The sequence below is a fragment of the Cydia fagiglandana genome, chromosome 21, assembly GCF_963556715.1.
Source record: "Cydia fagiglandana chromosome 21, ilCydFagi1.1, whole genome shotgun sequence".
Classification (NCBI taxonomy): domain Eukaryota; kingdom Metazoa; phylum Arthropoda; class Insecta; order Lepidoptera; family Tortricidae; genus Cydia; species Cydia fagiglandana.
In genome coordinates, this window is record NC_085952.1 from 5,280,784 (window position 1) to 5,301,524 (window position 20,741).

The 20,741-nt window shown below is 39.3% G+C and overlaps 1 protein-coding gene across 1 annotated transcript in view; it reads right to left on the reverse strand.

Moving 5' to 3' along the window:
- The window catches only part of LOC134675257 (glycerol-3-phosphate acyltransferase 1, mitochondrial), a 69,601-nt gene that overhangs the window by 26,875 nt on the left and 21,985 nt on the right, over positions 1–20,741 (reverse strand). The window contains exon 4 of the mRNA XM_063533476.1: positions 19,091–19,204. Coding sequence (XP_063389546.1) covers positions 19,091–19,204 — 114 coding nt within the window. The remainder of the gene's footprint in view (positions 1–19,090; positions 19,205–20,741) is intronic.

The window sequence follows — 20,741 nt, forward strand, 5'->3', positions numbered from 1 at the left end:
TACCCTTTAGCGTAGAGTTTATATTTGTTTGCACAACCTTACCTGTTTTTCTCAGATTCAGTGGGAATAAAAAGGAATCATGGCTTATTGACACTAGATGGCGCTTACGTCCATTTTCTTATTATAATTTTTACCGTGCTAACGCAATTACGATATGAAATTATCGTCCGCAGAATGGGAACTAGAGAAACTATGAGGTTAACTAACTCTATGTATGGACACGCTAATTAGTAATTACAGTTCTACTTATTATTACTACGGCAAATACATTAACTTACTTACAAGTACCTACAGTTTTAGATTATACATGTGTGTACCTAATTACTATAGATCTCAGATAGATCTACTAATCATCTCGGGACTTTCTAGTAAAATAAAAGGTATAGTTTAAATAATTATAATATCATTCTATGTGCAAACTTTGTAACGGATTCGTAATATAAGAGGATAAATCTTACTGGCAATTACAATGTCACGGTCAAGGCCCTAAAACCTCGCATACCAACGCACCATGGGAACTGTGCAAGCGAGACGCACACACACAACTAAAAGGGGACAGAAAGGGACAAGGCGCGTTCTAAATTGCTGCTTATTTAAATTCATTCAACGCCGCATCCGATGGAAAAGCAGCTTAAATGTCCAATATTCGACCTTATGGAATTGGATTAAGATTTATAATAAGTTAACAGTATTTTTGTACAATCGACTTATTCGTTCATGTGATATTATAATAGTGAAATTAGTATCTATCGCGGTGCATTAGTACGGAAGCTGTGTATGTGGATATAAGGGATAAAGTACCTACGTATGTTTGTAGTCTTATACTGCAAAACGTAATTCAAGACCAAAAAAAGTGAGACAATGTTGCCATTGCAATAATTTGTTTCTAAAATTGTAAATTCCTTTTGATAAATAATCACGCTAAGATAATTTATTCATTAGTAATTTTACTCCTACTATTTAAAAAAGTACTTTTATTTATTTATTTGTACATAAATACAAGACGCGCTAGTAAAAAAGTGGCAACATTTCTTACTTTTTTTGGTCTTGAATTACGTTTTGCAGTATAGTTTTGAAATGTGTAGACGATGAGATAAATATGGCGATATGTCTGTTGATTGGAGGGATATACATAGGTTTGTATGTATGTATGTTTCTTTACACAAATGAGTGATAGTGAAATAGAAAACATCGACATCCTATCGGCGGAAATGCCTGATGTAATAGCAACATTTGTTTAATTAGACCTAAGTACATATTTAGTTAAGGTAGAACTATATGAACGGTGAAAACCCCTGTTTATGGTTAGTAACCTTACCTACTAGGTACTGAGCCCTTTTTTCATTTTTACGTCAGTAAAAATACAAATAGAGTCCGGTTATAACGACGCCCAAGGGACCGCTGATATTACGTCGTACAAAACGAACTGCCAATTTTAATATACCTAACCATCTAGCTAAATAGCTTATCAATATCATGCAGGGCTACAGGGTGACATGTAGAGCATGCAATGTCAGTCTCGGGAAAGGTTTCAAATTTCCCGGGATTGGGTCAGGACCAGTTCCGAGAATTCCCGGGAATTCGGGAAATTTCGGGAAAATTAATAAAGTTAACATTTTGATTGAAATTATTATAACCAAATGATTAGTTAATATTTCTATTAGTTTTTAAACTAAATCATACTTAACGGTTGATATTTCGACTAAAATATACCTATCTATAATGTCAATATTCAAATTCACTGACATGTAATTGGACACTGTACACATGTTATCTTTGAAGGATTAAAGCGCCAATACTGGAGTCCTTATCAACCGCTGGTCAAAAATAAACTTTACTTAGATGTCACCCTATAATTACACCAAAAGAAAGAGACAATGTGTCATAAAGTGACAACAAACTCTCACATTGCATGTTTAGATCAAAGGTGACAAGTCAATTGACTCTTTATCCACTATTCATCGACTGTACCGGGTCGTCGCACTGGCTTCTTCACAAAACCTTATCTTACAACACTATTCTGTCTAATATACTTTGACCTGTAGTATCTTTGGAACTGCATTTGATAAGAGCTCATAATTAAACTGGTCTTTATTAGCTCGTTTATCTTATGACTAGTATAGCTTGAGCTCTAGTTTCTTTATAAGTTTGAGTGAGAATAGCTCAGGGTTATACTGGACATTTAGCAGTAGTCGTGTTGTGAATACAGCAGAGTCACGCCACCGTGCACCGTCGCAAGCGGCGATGCGCGGTTAAATTTGGACTGGCGATAATGTGGTGGTAAAACGGTGTATGTCGTTAGAAAAATGTATGGATATGTGACGTTGTTGAATTGTACTGTGTAGATTATGAATCAAGTCGTACGGTTGTTGATGTTTACAAAATGCTAAGAGGGAACATTATAGTAAAGACGCCAAAGACGGTAGGTTTGGCATTTTGAATCTACTGTTCCTAGGAGTTTCTTGGATGAAAAAAGTGTGGCTATAGTGTTTCCCTAAGAATATTATTCTTATTCTAGTGTTTCCATAGATAGGTAGTTGAAAGCCAATTGCACCGGGATCTGTCTTTTTTATTTTACTTGGATTATTTACATAATTCTAAAGGGCGCCGATGCCGGTGGGTTACCGCTTACGTCACATACCGCGTCCCGCGGGTGACAGGACACGAGGCGGCGGCGTCGGGTTCTACCTGCGTTCTGGCATCTACGCGCGACAACTACATCCACCAGAGTCACCGCTAGTGGAACAAATGTGGATCAGTATCAAGCTGAACGGCCTGAAATTTGCGATCGGTACCGCTTACCGCCCCCCGTGGTTAAATATAGATACCTTTATAGACGCATTGACCGAATCCGTTTGTGCTTTCTCCACATTTGATCATACTGTTCTCATGGGTGATTTTAATATCAATATGAGCTCGACTGACGAAACGAATACTAAGAAAATGGTAAGCTTTTTACACAATATGAGCCTCAATCAATATGTTACTAGCCCAACTCACTTCACAGATCACTCTGAGACAATTTTAGATCTTATATGTAGCAATTGTAGCGTTACGAACTTGAAGGTTGATCACGTCCCAGATCTTAGCAGCCATGCATTTATCTCTTGTAACTTATGCGTTAGAAAACCCAAGCCGTTGCCTAAGTTTATAGTGTACAGACCTTTGAAAGATATCGCCTTGAATGAATTTAATGCTTTTACTCAATCTGTCAATTGGGATCGACTTTTAAACGACAATATCAACGACTCTGTCCAAGCTTTTAATGCATACATACTGTACATCTATGACACATATGCTCCAATTAGAAAATCCCTAATTAAAAAACAAGGATACCCATGGATAACACCTACAGTAAGGGAAATGATGAAACTGAGAGATGAAGCCCACTCTAAATTTCGCACGTCTAAACTAGATTCCCATAAACTGTATTACAAGCAACTAAAAGGTGTCGTAAATGAGGCTTTGTGGTCTGAAAAAAGGGCATACTTCCAACATAATATTAATAATAGTTCAAAAAATCCTCGGCAACTATGGAAAAATATTAAACGTGATATTGTTAGCTTCAATTCAAAACAGTATAATCTTCCTCCCAATTTAAATGACCCAAATTTAATCAATGCTCATTTCCTTACTCTCCCAGGAAATGATAGTGTCGCGATCTCTGAACTTACCTTTTATGAATTTAACCGCTTCGGCGCGTCTTCATTTAGCCTAAAACCGGTGAATGAAACTATTGTTTCCAAAATTATCATGAAAATCAAGTCAAATGCCCAAGGTGCAGATGGAATATCACGTGACATGATCATACTGACACTACCACATACCCTGAAAATTATTACAGCTTTAGTCAATAAGTCTATCCAAACTGGAGTTTTTCCGGATATGTGGAAGGAAGCACGAATCAAACCAATTCCTAAAAATAATAACCCGGCTGATTACAAGGATCTCAGACCGATCAGCATTTTACCATTTCTGTCCAAAGTAGTTGAAAAAATCGTTTGTCAACAAGTAACGGAGTATCTTAATGCTAATGGGATCTTGCCTGAAAAACAATCCGGGTTTAGAGCAGGTCGTAGTACAGCGACAGCACTTTTAGATGTCGTCGACGACATTTTGTCTGAGGCAGACCTTGGAAACGGAACTTTATTGGCTTTACTGGACTTTTCGCGTGCATTTGATACAATTAATCACAACCTACTTATATCCAAGCTTGCTTACTATGGATTCGACTCTGTGGCCCTGAAATGGTTTTCCAGTTATTTAGAAGACCGTTCTCAAAAGGTGGAACTGTGCAGTGAAAGTGGTACCTATAGCTGTTCTGTGGCCTCACCTGTTCCTCGGGGAGTTCCACAAGGCTCAATATTAGGGCCAATATTATTCATTCTGTATAGCGCGGATATAGTACACTGTTTAAAGAATTGTAGCTATCATATCTACGCCGACGATCTACAAGTATATTTGCCATGTCAACCCAGTGAAACCTTAGTTGCGGTAGACGCCATTAATCGGGACCTGAATCGCATAGCCGATTGGTGCTTACGTAATAACCTAGTTTTAAATCCAAATAAATCTAAATTTATGGTTATTGGCACTAATAAACAAAGGCAAAAAATTAATGAGTTTATACCACAATTGAAAATAAGAGATAATAATATTGAACAAGTTACAGAAGCTAAAAATCTGGGAGTGATCATGGATGAAAACTTAAGATTCCACAATCATGTTTGCGATGTTGCTAAAAACTGCTTCTATAGGCTCAAGATTCTGTACCAAGTTCGGAATTACTTATCCATAGACCTCAGAATTACTCTATGCGAATCACTGATATTATCAAAACTTAACTATGCTGACACAGTTGTAGGTCCCTGCCTCTTATCTCACACAAAGAAAGTGATTCAGAGAGTCCAAAATGCCTGTGCACGTTACTGTTTTATAATTCCACCAAGAACTCACATAACTCCATATCTTAACCGAAGTGATCTCATGAACATGGAATCTAGGCGCTCTCTCCACTTTGCTTGCCTACTGTTCGGGATTGTGAAATCTCAAGCACCTCGATACCTGCATGAGAAACTCCGGTTTTTGCAGCGCCAAAGGTTATCTACACTTCTCATGTGTCCCAAACACAAAACTGCAGCATTTCGTGGCAGTTTTAAGTACACCGCCACAAAATGCTGGAACAACCTACCGCCACCTTTCAAGCAATTAACTTCCTTGCAAGCTTTTAAAGTAAAACTAAAAAGTTATCTTCTATCTAAGCAGAAAGTAGTGTCAGAGTAAACAAGACAAGTAATTTCGAATTTTAGGTAGGTACTGTTACTATTTATAGTTTGTCAAAGGTCTGTTTCATTTCAATCATAGACAGAGAGAATCATACTATCTTTGTCTTACACTAGTACTAGCACCCAAAAGAAAAGGATGAGTATATATTATTTATTTGTATTATGTATATAAGAAACACTTTGTAGGCCATGCTAGTCATACTATCCCTTGATGTCAACTGCTTCATTGTCGCTTCGCTATTTATTGTCGTAATTATTAGTTACCTATAGTTTTATCTTAATAACTCTACTGTAGCCGGTAGCTGCGCCCAACTACGCTCCCTACAGGTGTTCACGGAAGACCAGCGTCAGGTACTACTTCAGTAGGACCCGGCATTATGCTGAGTGTTCACCTTTTTCAGTGTAGGTATAGTTACAGTGTACAAGTTAGTTATAAGTGTTATTTTTTATTTTCCTTTCTTTCTGTGTATGTATTGTATAACTGTGTACTTATACTGAAATAAATGATATTCTATTCTATTCTATTCTATTCTAAAGATTGCTTATATTTTACATCAGCTTATCGCAGTCATAAAAATGCATTTTACACTTTCATTTCAAGTAAGTAGTAATTTTGCGAACTGTTAGCAGATGAGAAAAACTTATTGGTCGACGGTTTACAAATTGCCAACTACAGTCGATAGAAGAGTTTTATGGCCTGTGCACACCGACTGCGTGTGCGTGACGTGCATGTGCGCGTGCGGCGTTGTAGTATACAGATCCTTATGAGAGATGGCACACCGCTTGCGTGACGTGTGCGTGTGCGGCTCCAACATTGTAGCGCACGCACACGCGCACGTCACGCACACGCAAGCCGGTGTGGCTCGGCCTTTACTACTAGGTCAGTCAGCAGCAGAAGTTGCTCAGCGGGCGAGGTGTTCAAAATGATCTCGACACGACTCTTTTGTTAAGAGAATAAGATTGTGTCAAGGTAATTTTTAAGTTTTGCTGCTGACTGTACCAACCATCTAATCTGTTGTCTAATAACCTTAAGGAAATTTCCCAAGGAATAACTAGGAGGAAAAGGCTAAGATGCGTACTAGATGTCCATTAATCACGTATCGGCAAAGGACATTTCAAGGTGGTCGATGGTCTGAATGCTGAATGCTGAGTGGTGACACGGGCGACCGTGACATGACCTTGTCTTATCGAAACGTGATGAGATAGGGCAGGCTGTAGGTCTGTCATATTCTCCTACTATAAGGTCTATAAGTGTTAATAAGGTGGTTCGCTTTCCATACAAAAAAAATGCGTTATATTAAGTAATTACAGACTATTACTACATAAATATGTGCGCATCTGTCTACTTTCAAATGTTTATTTGCGCTAAATTGATGTAAAACTTTGTTTTATACAGAAATCACGCAGAAAACGTTATTTTGATATGGCATTGATATGTGTACTGTATACTGTGTGTGTATAGTGTGTGTAATACTGATTGAACTATTGAAAAAAAAAATCTCTACCAAACAGCTGTCTATATTCAATTCCTAATAATGATTGCTTTTAGAATAGAATAGAATAGTACTTATTCGTAAGCACAAACAATGGAGACAATAATAAAGAAAACACAAAATAAGATTAAAGTGCCACGAAAATGGCCCCATCTCAGCATGTTGCTGGTGGCTTCCAGCGCTGATCTTCCGATGAGACCATCAAGTGAGAAGAATCACGGAAGGCAACAGACAAGAACAAAAAAGAATTTTCTCATTCTTTTCTCGCTTACTTTAAGTAGGTAGCTAAATCTGTAAATACCAAGGGATAAAACAAATATTTGACTTAACTTTTCGTTAGCAGTCAACATTGATTTGTTTGTAAAACTTTTACTATCAACGGAATGAAATGAAAGATGGCGTGATAGGTTGTCACGTGGACGCGAAGCCGGTTTCCGTTCCGGTCCCGGTCTAAGGCCGCGCCTGCAAAATAACCGGATTGCTCCACTATGTGGTAAAAAACATATGGTCGGTGCACCTATAGCTTTGGAGGCGTATTCTGATTGTGACAAACCTAACAAAATGTTATAAATTTAACTATTAGCTATTAAACCCAAAATATTACTTTGTTAATCCGCGTAAAAGATAACGTGCTAGTCAATCAGTGCTAACCCGTTATACTCACTTGCGTATTTTTTACATGCAATTAAATATTTCCGCATGATATTATTATTAATTAATTTTATTTTTTAATATTTTATTACCTTTTTAGGTACCTACATAATGGAAATGTCTGTTAATTCACAAAAATTCCTGATATTTTCGAATTCCGGCCGCATTGCTGACAAAAATTTGTTCGACGCGATGCTGAACATTCCGCAATAAAAATCAGGTCTGAAGCCGACATAGGTAGGGTTTTTAGGAACGAATAAGTTTGCACCTTATGTATTACTTAATACTTTATTAATGCACTTCGTATTCTTTTGTATAGTTGTAATGCTCATGTGTGTAAATTATAATTTATTTGTTAGGCTTCTCAGTGAGTTCATTAAAAAAAACACTGTTTCTAAGTTACTACTCATTGTTACGATGATAAACACATGTCAACAAGAATATTATCAAATGTTACCTAAACGATCTGCTGCGATGTTTGTGTTTGTATTGTTTGGTGTTTATATTGTTATCACTCGTCAACTTGTTTTTAGTATTAATTTTCGACCTTGTGACTATGAATTAGTACGCACTAGGTTTGTAAACATGTCTACGTATAAAAAACCGATAATACTCCTATCAATACCTACTTACCTGCTTATATATTACGAAATAAATATATATTTGTATACACTGCATGCTATTTATTATTTTATACTTTTGAATAATTACCAAAATAATAACTTTCAGAGGCAAATTTCAGTCCGGCAACATTTTGTATCGCCCAATGGTTTATACTTCCCCAGATTAACATCTATTGAACGCCGCCATATGACTATCCTCAAACAGCTGCTTATAAATAGTTTGTTTTGCCAGCTAGTGTTCTCGCATGTTATTAAATATGTAATTAAAAATAAAAACTTTAAATTGGGTTTATTGAATGCCGGCTCGTTAGGAACACGACATAATGAGTTTTTAGTAGCCCTTAACCGTCACCCTGTGGACATCTTAGCTATAAATGAGACTTGGTTACGTATTGGTGAGGAACTGCGTGCCCCGGCTCCGCCCGGTTTCCGTCTGCGTCACTCGCCGCGACCGGCCGGTCAGCGCTCACGCGGCGGTGGTGTTGGATTTTATATAAGTGAACATATACGCCCGCGCGTACTTACGACGCCGTCGTCGGCTCCCAGCGTTGAGCAAATGTGGCTTGGCCTTAATCTTAATGGCAGCAAGATTGCTATAGGGACCGCGTACCGGCCCCCATGGCAGAGTGTTGATGTTTTTCTTGATGCACTAACTGAGTCAATATGTTCACTATCAGCATATGATCATGTCGTATTGCTAGGCGATTTCAACATTAATACCTTACGCGCTCATGATCCGAGCACAATCAAGTTATCAGATTTCTTACGCACACTACAACTATCGCAATTTGTTAATGGACCTACCCATTTTACTGATCACTCAGAAACGCAGATAGATCTAATATGTTCTAATACAAAAATAGGATATGTAGCGGTCAACTATATTCCCGACCTCAGTCACCATGCGTTTATCACCTGTGAGCTTAACATTAGGAAAAATAAGCCGGTTCCAAGGTGGTTAGTGTACAGACCGCTTAAGGATATTGATATGGAAAGGTTTAACGCTGACCTTGAATCTATAAACTGGGAATGCTTGGTGTGTGACAACGTCGGCGATACTCTTTTCCATTTCAATATGTCCATTTTACAGCTTTTTGAACTCCACGCGCCTTTTAAAAAAATTCTAATAAAAAAGAGACTTCATCCTTGGATCACTCCTACAGTCAGGGAGATGATGCGGCTCCGTGATGTAGCGCACGCAAGATTTCGCCGTACTGGGCTTGACTCTCATAAAAAATTCTATAAGGATTTAAAAAACATAGTTAACACAGCTATTTTTACCGAAAAATCAGCCTTTTATCAAACATATATTACAAGTAATCAAAATAATCCCAAAGTTCTGTGGCAAAATATCAAAAGTAACATCGCCGATTTTAAAAAACCTAATGAATTGCCACCTAGCTTTAATAATCCAGATCAGATTAACAGCCACTTTCTTAATTTACCTACGAGAAGAGGCGTCACTCCAACCAGTCTAATGTATTATGAGTTCCATAGATTTGGTTCTGCGAAGTTCATGTTAAAACCCGTAGATGAAAGCACCGTTTTAAGTATCATTAAATCCTTTTCAAGCAATGCAGTAGGCACTGACAACATCACGTTGGATATGGTTGAACTTACCTTGCCTAGAACCCTATTTATTATCACAAGCATCATCAACCAATCCATCTGTACTGGTGTTTTTCCAGATGACTGGAAATCGGCGATAGTTAGGCCTATACCCAAAACACCTCAACCTACTGACTTAAAGGACCTTAGGCCTATTAGCATTCTGTGTTTCGTATCGAAAATTCTTGAAAAAGTTGTATGTCGGCAATTAACTGATTTTCTAGAAGACAATAACATATTACCAAATAAGCAGTCTGGATTTCGGAAAGGGCGCAGCACGGCCACGGCACTCCTGGACGTGATCGATGACATACTAACAGCGCAGGATAAAGGAGAGGCATCTATCCTAGTCCTCCTAGACTTTTCCCGTGCCTTCGACACTATAAATATTTCGCTATTGCTGTCTAAACTTGCTTACTATGGGTTCGACGTCGGAACCATAAAATGGTTTGATAGCTATCTCTCTGGTCGTTCGCAGAAAGTTGGGCTTCGTAATAATTCTGGACTAACAGATTACTCTTTAAATGAATCTGTAAATTGCGGAGTCCCTCAGGGGTCGATCCTGGGTCCCATTTTGTTTATTTTGTACGTGGCAGACATTGCGAGTTGTATAAAGAACTGTCACTATCACATGTATGCAGATGACCTACAAATTTATAAAACGTTCCATCCCCGGGAGACACAAACTGCTGTGGAGCTGTTGAATCAGAATCTTGATCGTATCGACATTTGGTCTGGCCAGTGTGATTTAGTCCTTAACCCCAACAAGTCAAAGTTTCTAGTGCTTGGCACTAAAGGCCAAGTTGACAAAGTTACCAGCTTTGATATTAATGTCATGCTCGGGAGGGAACGCCTCGAACGAGTCTCCGCAGCACGTAACCTTGGCCTACTCTTAGACGAGGGCTTGCGTTTTGAACAACATGTACTCGATGTCGCTAAAAACTGCTACTATAGATTGAAAGTGCTATACCAGGTTCGTCAATATCTCAGTGTCGACCTTAGAATAAAACTATGCGATACTTTAATATTATCCAAACTCAATTATGTCGATACTGTGATTAATGGTTGCTTACTGGCTCGTTCGAAGGCACTCCTTCAACGCATCCAGAATGCTTGTGCCCGTTTCTGTTTCCCCATCCCTCCACGTACTCATGTCACCCCTTATCTTAACAGTGGTAAGATTTTGAAAATGGAAGCACGTCGATCGTTGCATTTTGCGACCCTTCTTTTCGGTGTAGTAAAATTTCAACAGCCCCAATACCTTTTTAACAAGTTGTCGTTCTCCTCCCGCCCAATGAGAGATGCCATTCGACTTCTCTGTCCAAGACACGGTGGTTGTGCAGCATTTCGTGGCAGTTTTCGCTATTCTGCCACGAAATGCTGGAACAACATACCCCCTCCAATACGTAACTCAAAAACATTACACACTTTTAAACTTAAATTTAAACAATATCTTTTCAGCTTGCAACTGCCGTGTTCTTAGTGTTCCATGCATCTTAGTTAAATCATTTTCTCTTTCTCACAAATTTTATATTATAAATCTAATTCTTTGTTTATTCGAGTTCCCTATTTTATGCTCCACTATATTTAATATTATACTAACTAAATACATGCTTTGCCTGACTTCTTCTATATATTATATTTACATATTCCCAACCTTCCACTTCACTTCCATACTTCCATATCAAATTTGTTTTTGTCTTTTTTTTCTTTTTCTTCTTGTATAAGTTTCTAATTTATGTTTAATATTAAGTACTGAATCACATTTTGCACTGCCTTTACTGTTCTGAGCTATCTTCTTGCCCTGGGCTCCACGGAAGACCAGCGCTGTAGCATATATATTATGTTAGAGCATATGCTGAGTGGTGTCCATTTGTAGCCTCTATAGCAGCATCAAGACTACGACTAACTATTATTGCATGTTAGTTAAGCTACTAATAGTTTTAACTGTTTAGTGTATAAGATCCTCTTTTTTTTAAAATTAATATGTGTGGTGCTGTATGTAGATGGTTTTTGCAATAAACGTTTTTCTATTCTATTCTATTCTATTCTAAAAGGCCAAAATTCCTGACATCTGGTAACCCTAGGTGAGGTGAGATACCGTGGTGCTTCGTTACTAAAAACATAGCTTAGTTTTAGACTAAGATTAGTTTAAATATACAATTTACTAGTAATAAACTTTATTGCACACCTCAATACAAGAAAATAACACAGAAAATACAGCAACACAGTGCGATACAAAAATATGTATAATACAGCCAGTAAGTATTACATTTTTTACTACCTCAAAACTAACTGATCGATCTTTGTCGAATGCACAAAAAACAAAGGCGAACTGCTCATTGAATGCTCACACAGAGTAACTGCGTATTGTAAACGTATTGTGTTATGCTAATGGAGAAATTACAAATCTATTGTGCGGCGCATTAGTCATGATAAAATAATACCTGAATTATAGTATAAATATTACAGAAATGCGCCACGACTTGGTACTGGGGGTGACTGGGGTCAAACACCTCATTCTATAGGTATAGGTGATGGTGTACGCAGTCGAATGCTGATAGTGATCCTGCGGCGCTCTTCTACAAGGCAGAGTCGGCATTCGTGGTGGCTTTAGAGCAGCGGTCGACAACTCACTCTCACTTGCGGCCCGCGAGCCTCCTTGGCTATTTCTTATGTAATATTGACAAGTGACAATGTCAGATAAAGTCATAAATATTAACAAAGTGCGGCCCGCGTCCACTTCGTTAACTGTTATGTGGCCCTTGGCTGCTAAAAGGTTGCCGACCGCTGCTTTAGAGGAACATGGTTCGGTGAGTAAAAGACACCGTTGTCTGTTAGATTTAGACTAATTTATTCCATCATAACTAAGCGTTCATGTTATCTTGACATCACATCTCGATATCTGATCTGAGTATAGGTTGCAGCACGCGCTGATTATATTTTGCTGACCGCCGTAGTGGTTTTGGACGGTAGTCCTACCACTGGTTAGTCCGTCATCGCTCCTGGTCCCCTGGCCCAGGTGGCATGCGTAAACGCATATCCTCAACGTTAAAAAAAGGTGTAGGTAATAGTGGTGTCCCGTAGGAGTTAGTCGACAAGTTTAGCTATTACATCAGCACGGATATGATGGTCGTTCTTGTCTACGTGACAGCGTGATAAAAGCGGTGTCCGTCACTTTCTATCCCACGGTGTTAAACAGTGACAGTTATTTTATCACGTGGATAAAGATGTATAAAGTTATCCATAATACGTCGGCAGCTCGACGGTGACTGGTGACTAGCAATATCATATGATGCAGAAATCGACGTTCGGATCGTAATAGCTGCGACGATGCTAAGGGAATTTGAGTAAGTAATTCAAAGACAATGTTTTAAATGTGTGATTTTGTTTACGATATTGTACAGTCACCACACGGGATTGTTATGCCATTTAGGGTTCTTGCTAAATTGGAAATTCTATAGCGTAAGTATTGAACAACCAATTTAGCTAGGACCCTCAATCACTGTTGCCAACTTGGCATAAATGATGCCACATCTGGCATATTTTCATTCGCTTTGGCACCATAATTTTCCATTTAGCATCTGGCATATTTTTTAGCATAATTTAGTCTAAGCCAAGTTTGCACCAACTTGGCAGCAACAATAATTATGCGCCATCGCCTTATGTGGTTCATATTTTCATATGAGATTTTGACTTTTGTGGACGGATGGACGTCAACGGACTATATAAAGTTGGTCAAGCAGATCTTGTCAGTAGAAAAAGGCGGTAGATTTGAAAAATGTACTTGTTTTAAGTGTCTAATTTCAAGTGATATTTTAGCATTTTTTTTAGCATATAAATTTCAAAAAACTTTGGCATAATTTTAGCATAATCTAGACATAGGCTAGCATTTTTTCAAAATCCGAGTTGGCAACACTGCCCTCAATGGCGATGGCGCAACAATCGCGGAGCGAGATGGTACCATAAGCATTATTTATTATTTATTTTGTTCGGCAGTGGCATTCAAAGGGTTATTACTTATTTGATTAGAAGTTCCGTATTCTGCGGCATGATTGGTGTGGCTTGCGGGGGGTCATTGTACGAAATTGCGCAGGCGGCTTGCGGTCCGCAGGCTTGTCTGACTGTCTGCGACGCGTAGGCAACTGTTTTGGCGAAATTGACGAAACTTTAGATATTATTTACAGGTGCTTAAAAATGTTGGTCAAAGGCAACTACAATTTTAGCGAGTTAAGGGCAATCGGGCAATAACCACCCGGAAATAAATAAATAATAATAAATAAATAAATATTATAGGACATTTTTTACACAAATTGACTAAGCCCCACGGTAAGCCACGGAAATCGAGCCTCTTTCCTGAGGAAAATGTAATAGTTAACGATTTGGATACATTTTACTTAAGCATTAATTTTAAATATCTCGAAAATGTCTGGCTCTAGCTAGTCAAGTAGTTTTTGGTTCGTTTGGAGCGGCCCAGGACCTGATGACTACTATAATAACCAATATAACCATTCTTACAATTTGAATATATCAACCAGCCTAATAATTGACTAACAAAAAGCTAATTCATATGTAAGTTTGTTGACTTGGTATTGGTAGTTAAAATTCTCCACTGCATACAAGCGCCGTTAGTTCGCGCTACAAACAACATATTATATGATATAATCTAAACTTTGATAGATCTTATGACGCTGGGATAAGGTTCACGAATGGTCTTACTGTCAACGATGGCGACATTTATGTCTGTCTTGTGTTATGTTATATTGTGTTGCCATTGGGTTGCCATTATTTTGTGTTACAGCTTGCCAAAAAAGAGTAGAAATTAAAAAGTGGCAACACTGTAGTGTCGTCCCTTTCAAACCAATTCATATAAGAAAACGGGACGACACTACAGTGTTGCAACTTTTTAATTTCTACTATATTTTGCCAAGCTGTATGTTACATTGTGTTGTAACTTCGAAAAAGGGTTTTCTTTCATGTTTTCATGTTTCATCCGTCAGACAGATTGGTGAAGGTCGACCATATATCTCGGATCTCCTACTACACTCAGCGTCAAAAAAATCGCACATCTTAACTTTTTTATTTCAAGCGGTTTTAAACCTTATATTATATAAGGCAAGATAAGACTATGGGGCCTTATTTGAAAGGTTATGAAATCCTCTATTAATAAAGGCATAAAATGGAAGATCTACCCCATACAAAAAGAAAATTTTCAGGAAAAACGAATCGACGTGTATTCAGGTTAAAATTGCAACGAATAAAATCACTACAAAATCAACAGATACAGAAAAAACAAACTTAAAACTGAACTTAAAACCTAGTGCTGCTTCCTCTTGCCCTCCGAGTAGCTTCCATGTGATCAGTCATGACTGTCATGAGAGCCACGATGCGTTTTTGAGGAAAGTTGTTCCACTCCTCAATAATGGCATTTTGAAGCCTGTCGAGAGTGGCAGGAGGAGGATCAGGCGACCAAACCCGCCGTTTTAGCTGATCCTAGTGATGTTCGATTGGGTTCAGGTCAGGGCTCCTTGCTGGTCACTCCATTACGGTGATCCCAACCTTCCACAGTTAGTCTCACACAAACAACGCAGTGTGACAGCGGGCGCTGTCATGCATAAACTGGAAGTTGGGTCCAACAAAACCATCATATGGCATCACATGCTCCTCCAAGAACACCGTTATGTAACGCCGAGCAGTCAGGGATCCCTGGCTGTGACCACCTTCAATGCGGGAAATGAACAGGAGATCAGCTTACTCGTCGATCGAAATGCCGCCCCAGAACATGCGAGCTTCGTCCCCTTAGCAGACGGTTTCTTCAGTGCAGGCTTACGTAAATTGCTCTCCCTGCCTCCTTTACACCCCCCTGCACCTGTCGTTGGTGTAAAAGCACACCCTCGTCCCGTCGGAAAAGAGGAGATTCCTCTATTGTTCAAACGTCCAATCTTCGTGCAGTCGGCAAAATTGCCTCCTGGCTAGTCGATGCTATTGCTTTAATTGGGGGCCTGTAGCAGCTCTACGGGGCAATTTCCTCTTCTCTTCCGGCTTTGTTCTGATCTTAGAGATGCTTACTGCTGTTTTTTGAGCTGCTTGAAGCTGCTGCTGCAGCTCAACAGCCTCGGAGAAACGGTTCTGCAAAGAGTTCGATACAATGTACCGGTTGTCTTTAGCGGAAGAGCAGTGTTGTCTTCCAGGTCCAGGCCTCCTGATGTAACCACCAGTCACCTGGAACCCCAGCAAGACTCGACGGACTCGGACACCGCTTATGTTAAATCTTTCAGCAACTTCTTACTGCCATAGTCTTGTTTGCAGCAGTGCCATCTCATGAGCTGCTCCTTCTGGCCTGGTAGCCATGTCCAAGGGCTTTTTCTTGCTGTAACGGTTCATTAGTAACCTCAGTGACCTCTGGAGAGCGAATAAACCATAACTAACCTTTACCCTCCATTTTATACCCGTCCCGGATTGCACAGCAACGGACCGATTAAAATTGGATCTCGGCCTTTTTTTAAACAAAACGCCTATGTTCGGCGATGGTTGTTTTTACGGATAATGACGATTTATCTTTTTAAAGTTCATTAATTGCGCTTTCAAATGATACCAATATTGACAGGGTACAATGCATTAGATAAGAGCTATATTTGCTTGAAACGAATTTTTGGTGAGGTGCGATTTTTTTGACGCCGAGTGTATTTCGAATTTACCCCAATGCACTTTAACTCAGTTTCGATCGGAAATGTACCAATACGTAATTACAATATCAATATCCAGATGTCATTACAAGTACAAGTTCGATTAATATTGACTTAATTAATTTATGATCAGCGGAAAATTTCATCTAAGTGTCAGTTACTGCGCAAATATAATATAGATAACCCCTAGGATAACCTTTAAGTGCATAACGATCGGGAACATAAATATTATACAGGTCAGATCAATTCAGTTATCACTTATATCAGGCTATAAATATAATGGTCGACACTGCACGTGGTGGCATGCACTTATCTTTCAGTACATAATAGTGACTACTGTTTATTCAATTTATAAATAATATGGGCGCTAATTCACGCTCAATAAAGCGTCAGTGTATGACAAATGGCCATAAATGCTATCTTTCATCTTAAGGCCCCAGTACACAATGGGCCATCGCCGGCCACTCCAAGGGACGCATTTATGCGTTAGAGGGAGCAAGTGATATTGCTATCTCATTCTACCGCAAGGCTGCGTCCCTTGGAGTGGCCGGCGATGGTCCATTGTGTACTGGGGCCTTTAGAAGCATTCCGCGGGCTGTCCCGTACAAACGCATTTTATTACTTTTACATTTTTTTTTTCGCGCATGAGAGGAGGCCTGTGCTCAGCAGTGGGACGTATATAGGCCGAAATGATGATGATGATGATTTTTTTTCGGCGTTCAAAATCGATGATTATTTCGTTGGACTTATTGACTTATTTTACGCTATTTGTCACAGAAAAATTAAACTCCTAAACCTACAAATCATCAGAAAAAATCGAGTACGGGACAACGCTAGACAATTTCATGGAATATAACGTAGAGGTTGCGTCCTTACCTGTTGCTTCGGAGCCCAGGGTCTATTTTCCGACTATTTCTCCTCTACTTCGCAGTTTTTTGTCTTCCGTGTTCTTTATAATGTATCTATCTGTCTTCGGCATCCTTTTTTATGAGACCGACGGCAACGATATAGCTTGACAATCAGTGGCGTATTTGTCCTAAAGGCCCAGTAGGCCCGGGCCTAGGGCGGCAAGATATTTAGGGTCGGCAAATTGTGACAAAAAATTCGCTGATGATGATGATAACAAGAAATAACTCAAAATGTAGTCAATATGATGGGTGCTGAGAAAGGGCGGCTACAGGGCCTGGGGCCTATTAGGGCGGCAAAAACTGCAAACCGCCACTGTTGACAATGTAGACATTAGTTACCCAGGTAACTTGCCAATGTTTGCAAGATGTGGCCGTACAGTCGCCATCCGATATATCGGAGCGACTAAGGTGCTCACAAATATCTGAACACGCCCCTATTGTCAAGGCGTTAAAGTGCGTGTTCAGATATTTTTGAGCACCTCGGCCGCTCCGATATATCGGATGGCGACTGTACCAAATGACCACAAGCGCTATTGTTATTTATTTGATCGATTATACAATGTCTATAAGTAATTTTATACCCGTATTTGTTAATTATGTTTTCTAATTAGTCATGAATGCAGATTAAGTATATTGTTTTATTATAAATGTGTATTGGCGCGAGATATCACGATGTTACCGAAACTGGTTTTGGAAGGTCAACAGATAATTTATTATTTATTTGCCGTCTTTTATAACTATTGTTTCGTTTATTTATATAAATAAAATAAAGTAGAGTACTTCTAGTAGGTATTATAATAACAGATTTTTTTAACGTTTAGACATCTCCGGGTCAATAATATAGGTCGTACCTACTAAACATATTTTACTATGGGGTTTTTTTTTTATTTACTACTAGGTATGCAAGTTCTCACTTCCTTGTTTTTCTTTTAGGTTTTTAGTTTTTTTGGGAGGTCACTCAGTGCTCAGTGTTCGGGCGATTATGTTTTGTAAGTACTCGTAAAGTAAAACAATAAAGGGTAAAGTGGTAATGGTGAAATCAGAGTATTTAAATTAATAAAAACTCCACGATTTATCTCTTTTCTTTATACCAGGTCTACTATACCAGTGCGGTTTGACCGATGTAAAAGGTATAGAATATGGCCTACCTACTTTTAGATTTAGAATGTGAGAAGTTGAGAACCTCTAATCCTTTATACAATTTTGTAGGTACATATTACAGAAGAATTTTTTTTTAATAAATAAAAATGTACGGGAGTGTAAATGTAATGTAGTTTAATTAACTAGTGAAGACCGTGTTAGTTAAAATCAATATAAACAAGCAAATCTTCATCAGATCGTGCCCGGAATTCGCAGTCCGTCAAGGCTTTATCTCGCTGCGCATATATAAGATCATGCGCGGAAGGCGTGCTGCGCAAACGCATGTTTTTTTACCGCTACGCATGGCCATATTTGACCATTCGTTTTACTTTGATAATTCGGTTAAATCCAAGGAAATGGATGGTAATAAGAGGGAGAAGACGCTATAATGAAGATGTTTTAACGGTGAATCATCTTTATCTTGTCACTAGTTGCCATGGTTACGGTCTCATGGGTCACTCTTAAAATACTAGTTATTTCGTATTTAAATGAACCACACTTGATTTTTTTGGTAGTTATAAGGCGTTTCCCTAATGGGACATCTACTAAGCACGTTTGTAGAACATGGTACAGCAGCTCTTCTAAGAAACTATGCTACTATTGTCTCCTGGCTGATGGGACGGAATAACAACAATAAATAGTTGATCGACATAGTTGATCGCTTGAAAGCTTTATCTCTCGTCACCAGATACTTACCCTGGACACAGGAGCGCAGCGGGCACAAGCGAGGCCGGCGGGAGGCCGAGTGGCGGGCTGCGGCGCGGGGACCACTGGGCCTTCCTTTACGCGAAACAGGGACGATGCTCTCGTCTGCCGAAAGAAAACATAACATTAGGCCTTAACTCTTTGGCGGGCCCCACAATTCTAAGACTCTTTGGCGCTAGTTTTTGCAAGGTGAATGTAATCTGGCCTAAAGGGGCCCACTGATTAACAGTCCGCCGGACGGTATCGGCCTGTCAGTTGTTCGGAACTGTCAAAATTTTGTTCTAACTGACAGGCCGATACCGTCCGGCGGACTGTTAATCAGTGGGCCCCATTAGGGGGAGACTATAGTAAAATCAATCATTCAATGTGCGCGACTACACTATATTAGAAGGCAAGATCGAAGCTAAAAGCAAAAGCAAGTGTCGTGTCTTACAGGGACCTAGAGAACCTGCCGGCCTAGCCAAGGTTACAATCGCTATCGCTTCGACAACGAAAAGCATTATGTCTCTCTATCACTCTTCCATATGCGTTTCGATCGCTACGGAGCGTAAGCGATTGGCATCTTGGCTACGCGGCCTGGCCGACGACCGCGAAAACTGGCGCATACTCTACCGACAAGAGCCATGCTCTTAGGGCCCCCCCACATCTGGCGTCTTTCGAGCGTCGGCGTCTACAATTCTATGGCCGACGTCGACGCAACGTCGACGCAGCGTCGACGCAACTGCGCAGCGACGTCATTTTCCATAGCGCTGGACCGACGCCGACAGACGCCGACGCTCGAAAGACGCCAGATGTGGGGGGGCCCTAAAAATTATGATGATGATGTACGCGAACCGCACTAGAAACTTACGTACCTATTGTGTTCTCTGCCACATCACGTCTACTCGGCCGTATTGTGTGACAGTGAAAACACTACGTTTTCGCAAGTGTTAAATTTTACTCTAGACATTAAACTATACACATGATGTTTTTTTTAGATCCAGTAGCATCCTGAGACCCCTCGTACAACATGTTGTACCTACTCCGCAATCTATTCTGAACTTTTATTGATTAACTAAAAGTTCCAAATTTAAAAACATAACAACTGCTTCTGGGTCACAGGAGGGTAAAGAAGTTGTTTCCTATGACCCTTATCACATGACATGATTAATGTACATCGACGAGTACGATACGGGTACGTACTAGACCCACACTTAATTAGCAATCGTATACCTTATTACAAGGGCATAAAGTCCAAGAAGTGACTATGATTCATTAGAATAATTAGCTTCAACACGTGACAATAACAATAGGGTGATGCAAATATGTTAATTGTTAGAAAACTGTTTATCGGTCAATCGTTGATACTTAGACACCTGCGGTGGCGTGATACATGCTAGGTGTTATGCGAATATAAGTCTTATGTTATTAGTTAAAAGGTCTGATTTAGACTAACATCTAGTTTATTGCAAATGTCATTAATAGAAGTTAGGACTTACTAATTTCTAACTAAACTATTAATATGAAAACCACACAAACTGCGACCAGACTTGAGTTGATGATACTGTAGTAAATGTAAACATTTTGTTATTGATTCTTTTGTGTGTCAGTCATTCGCAGTTGCTGCCATTATTTGTAAATACATACACAATTTATTAATAAA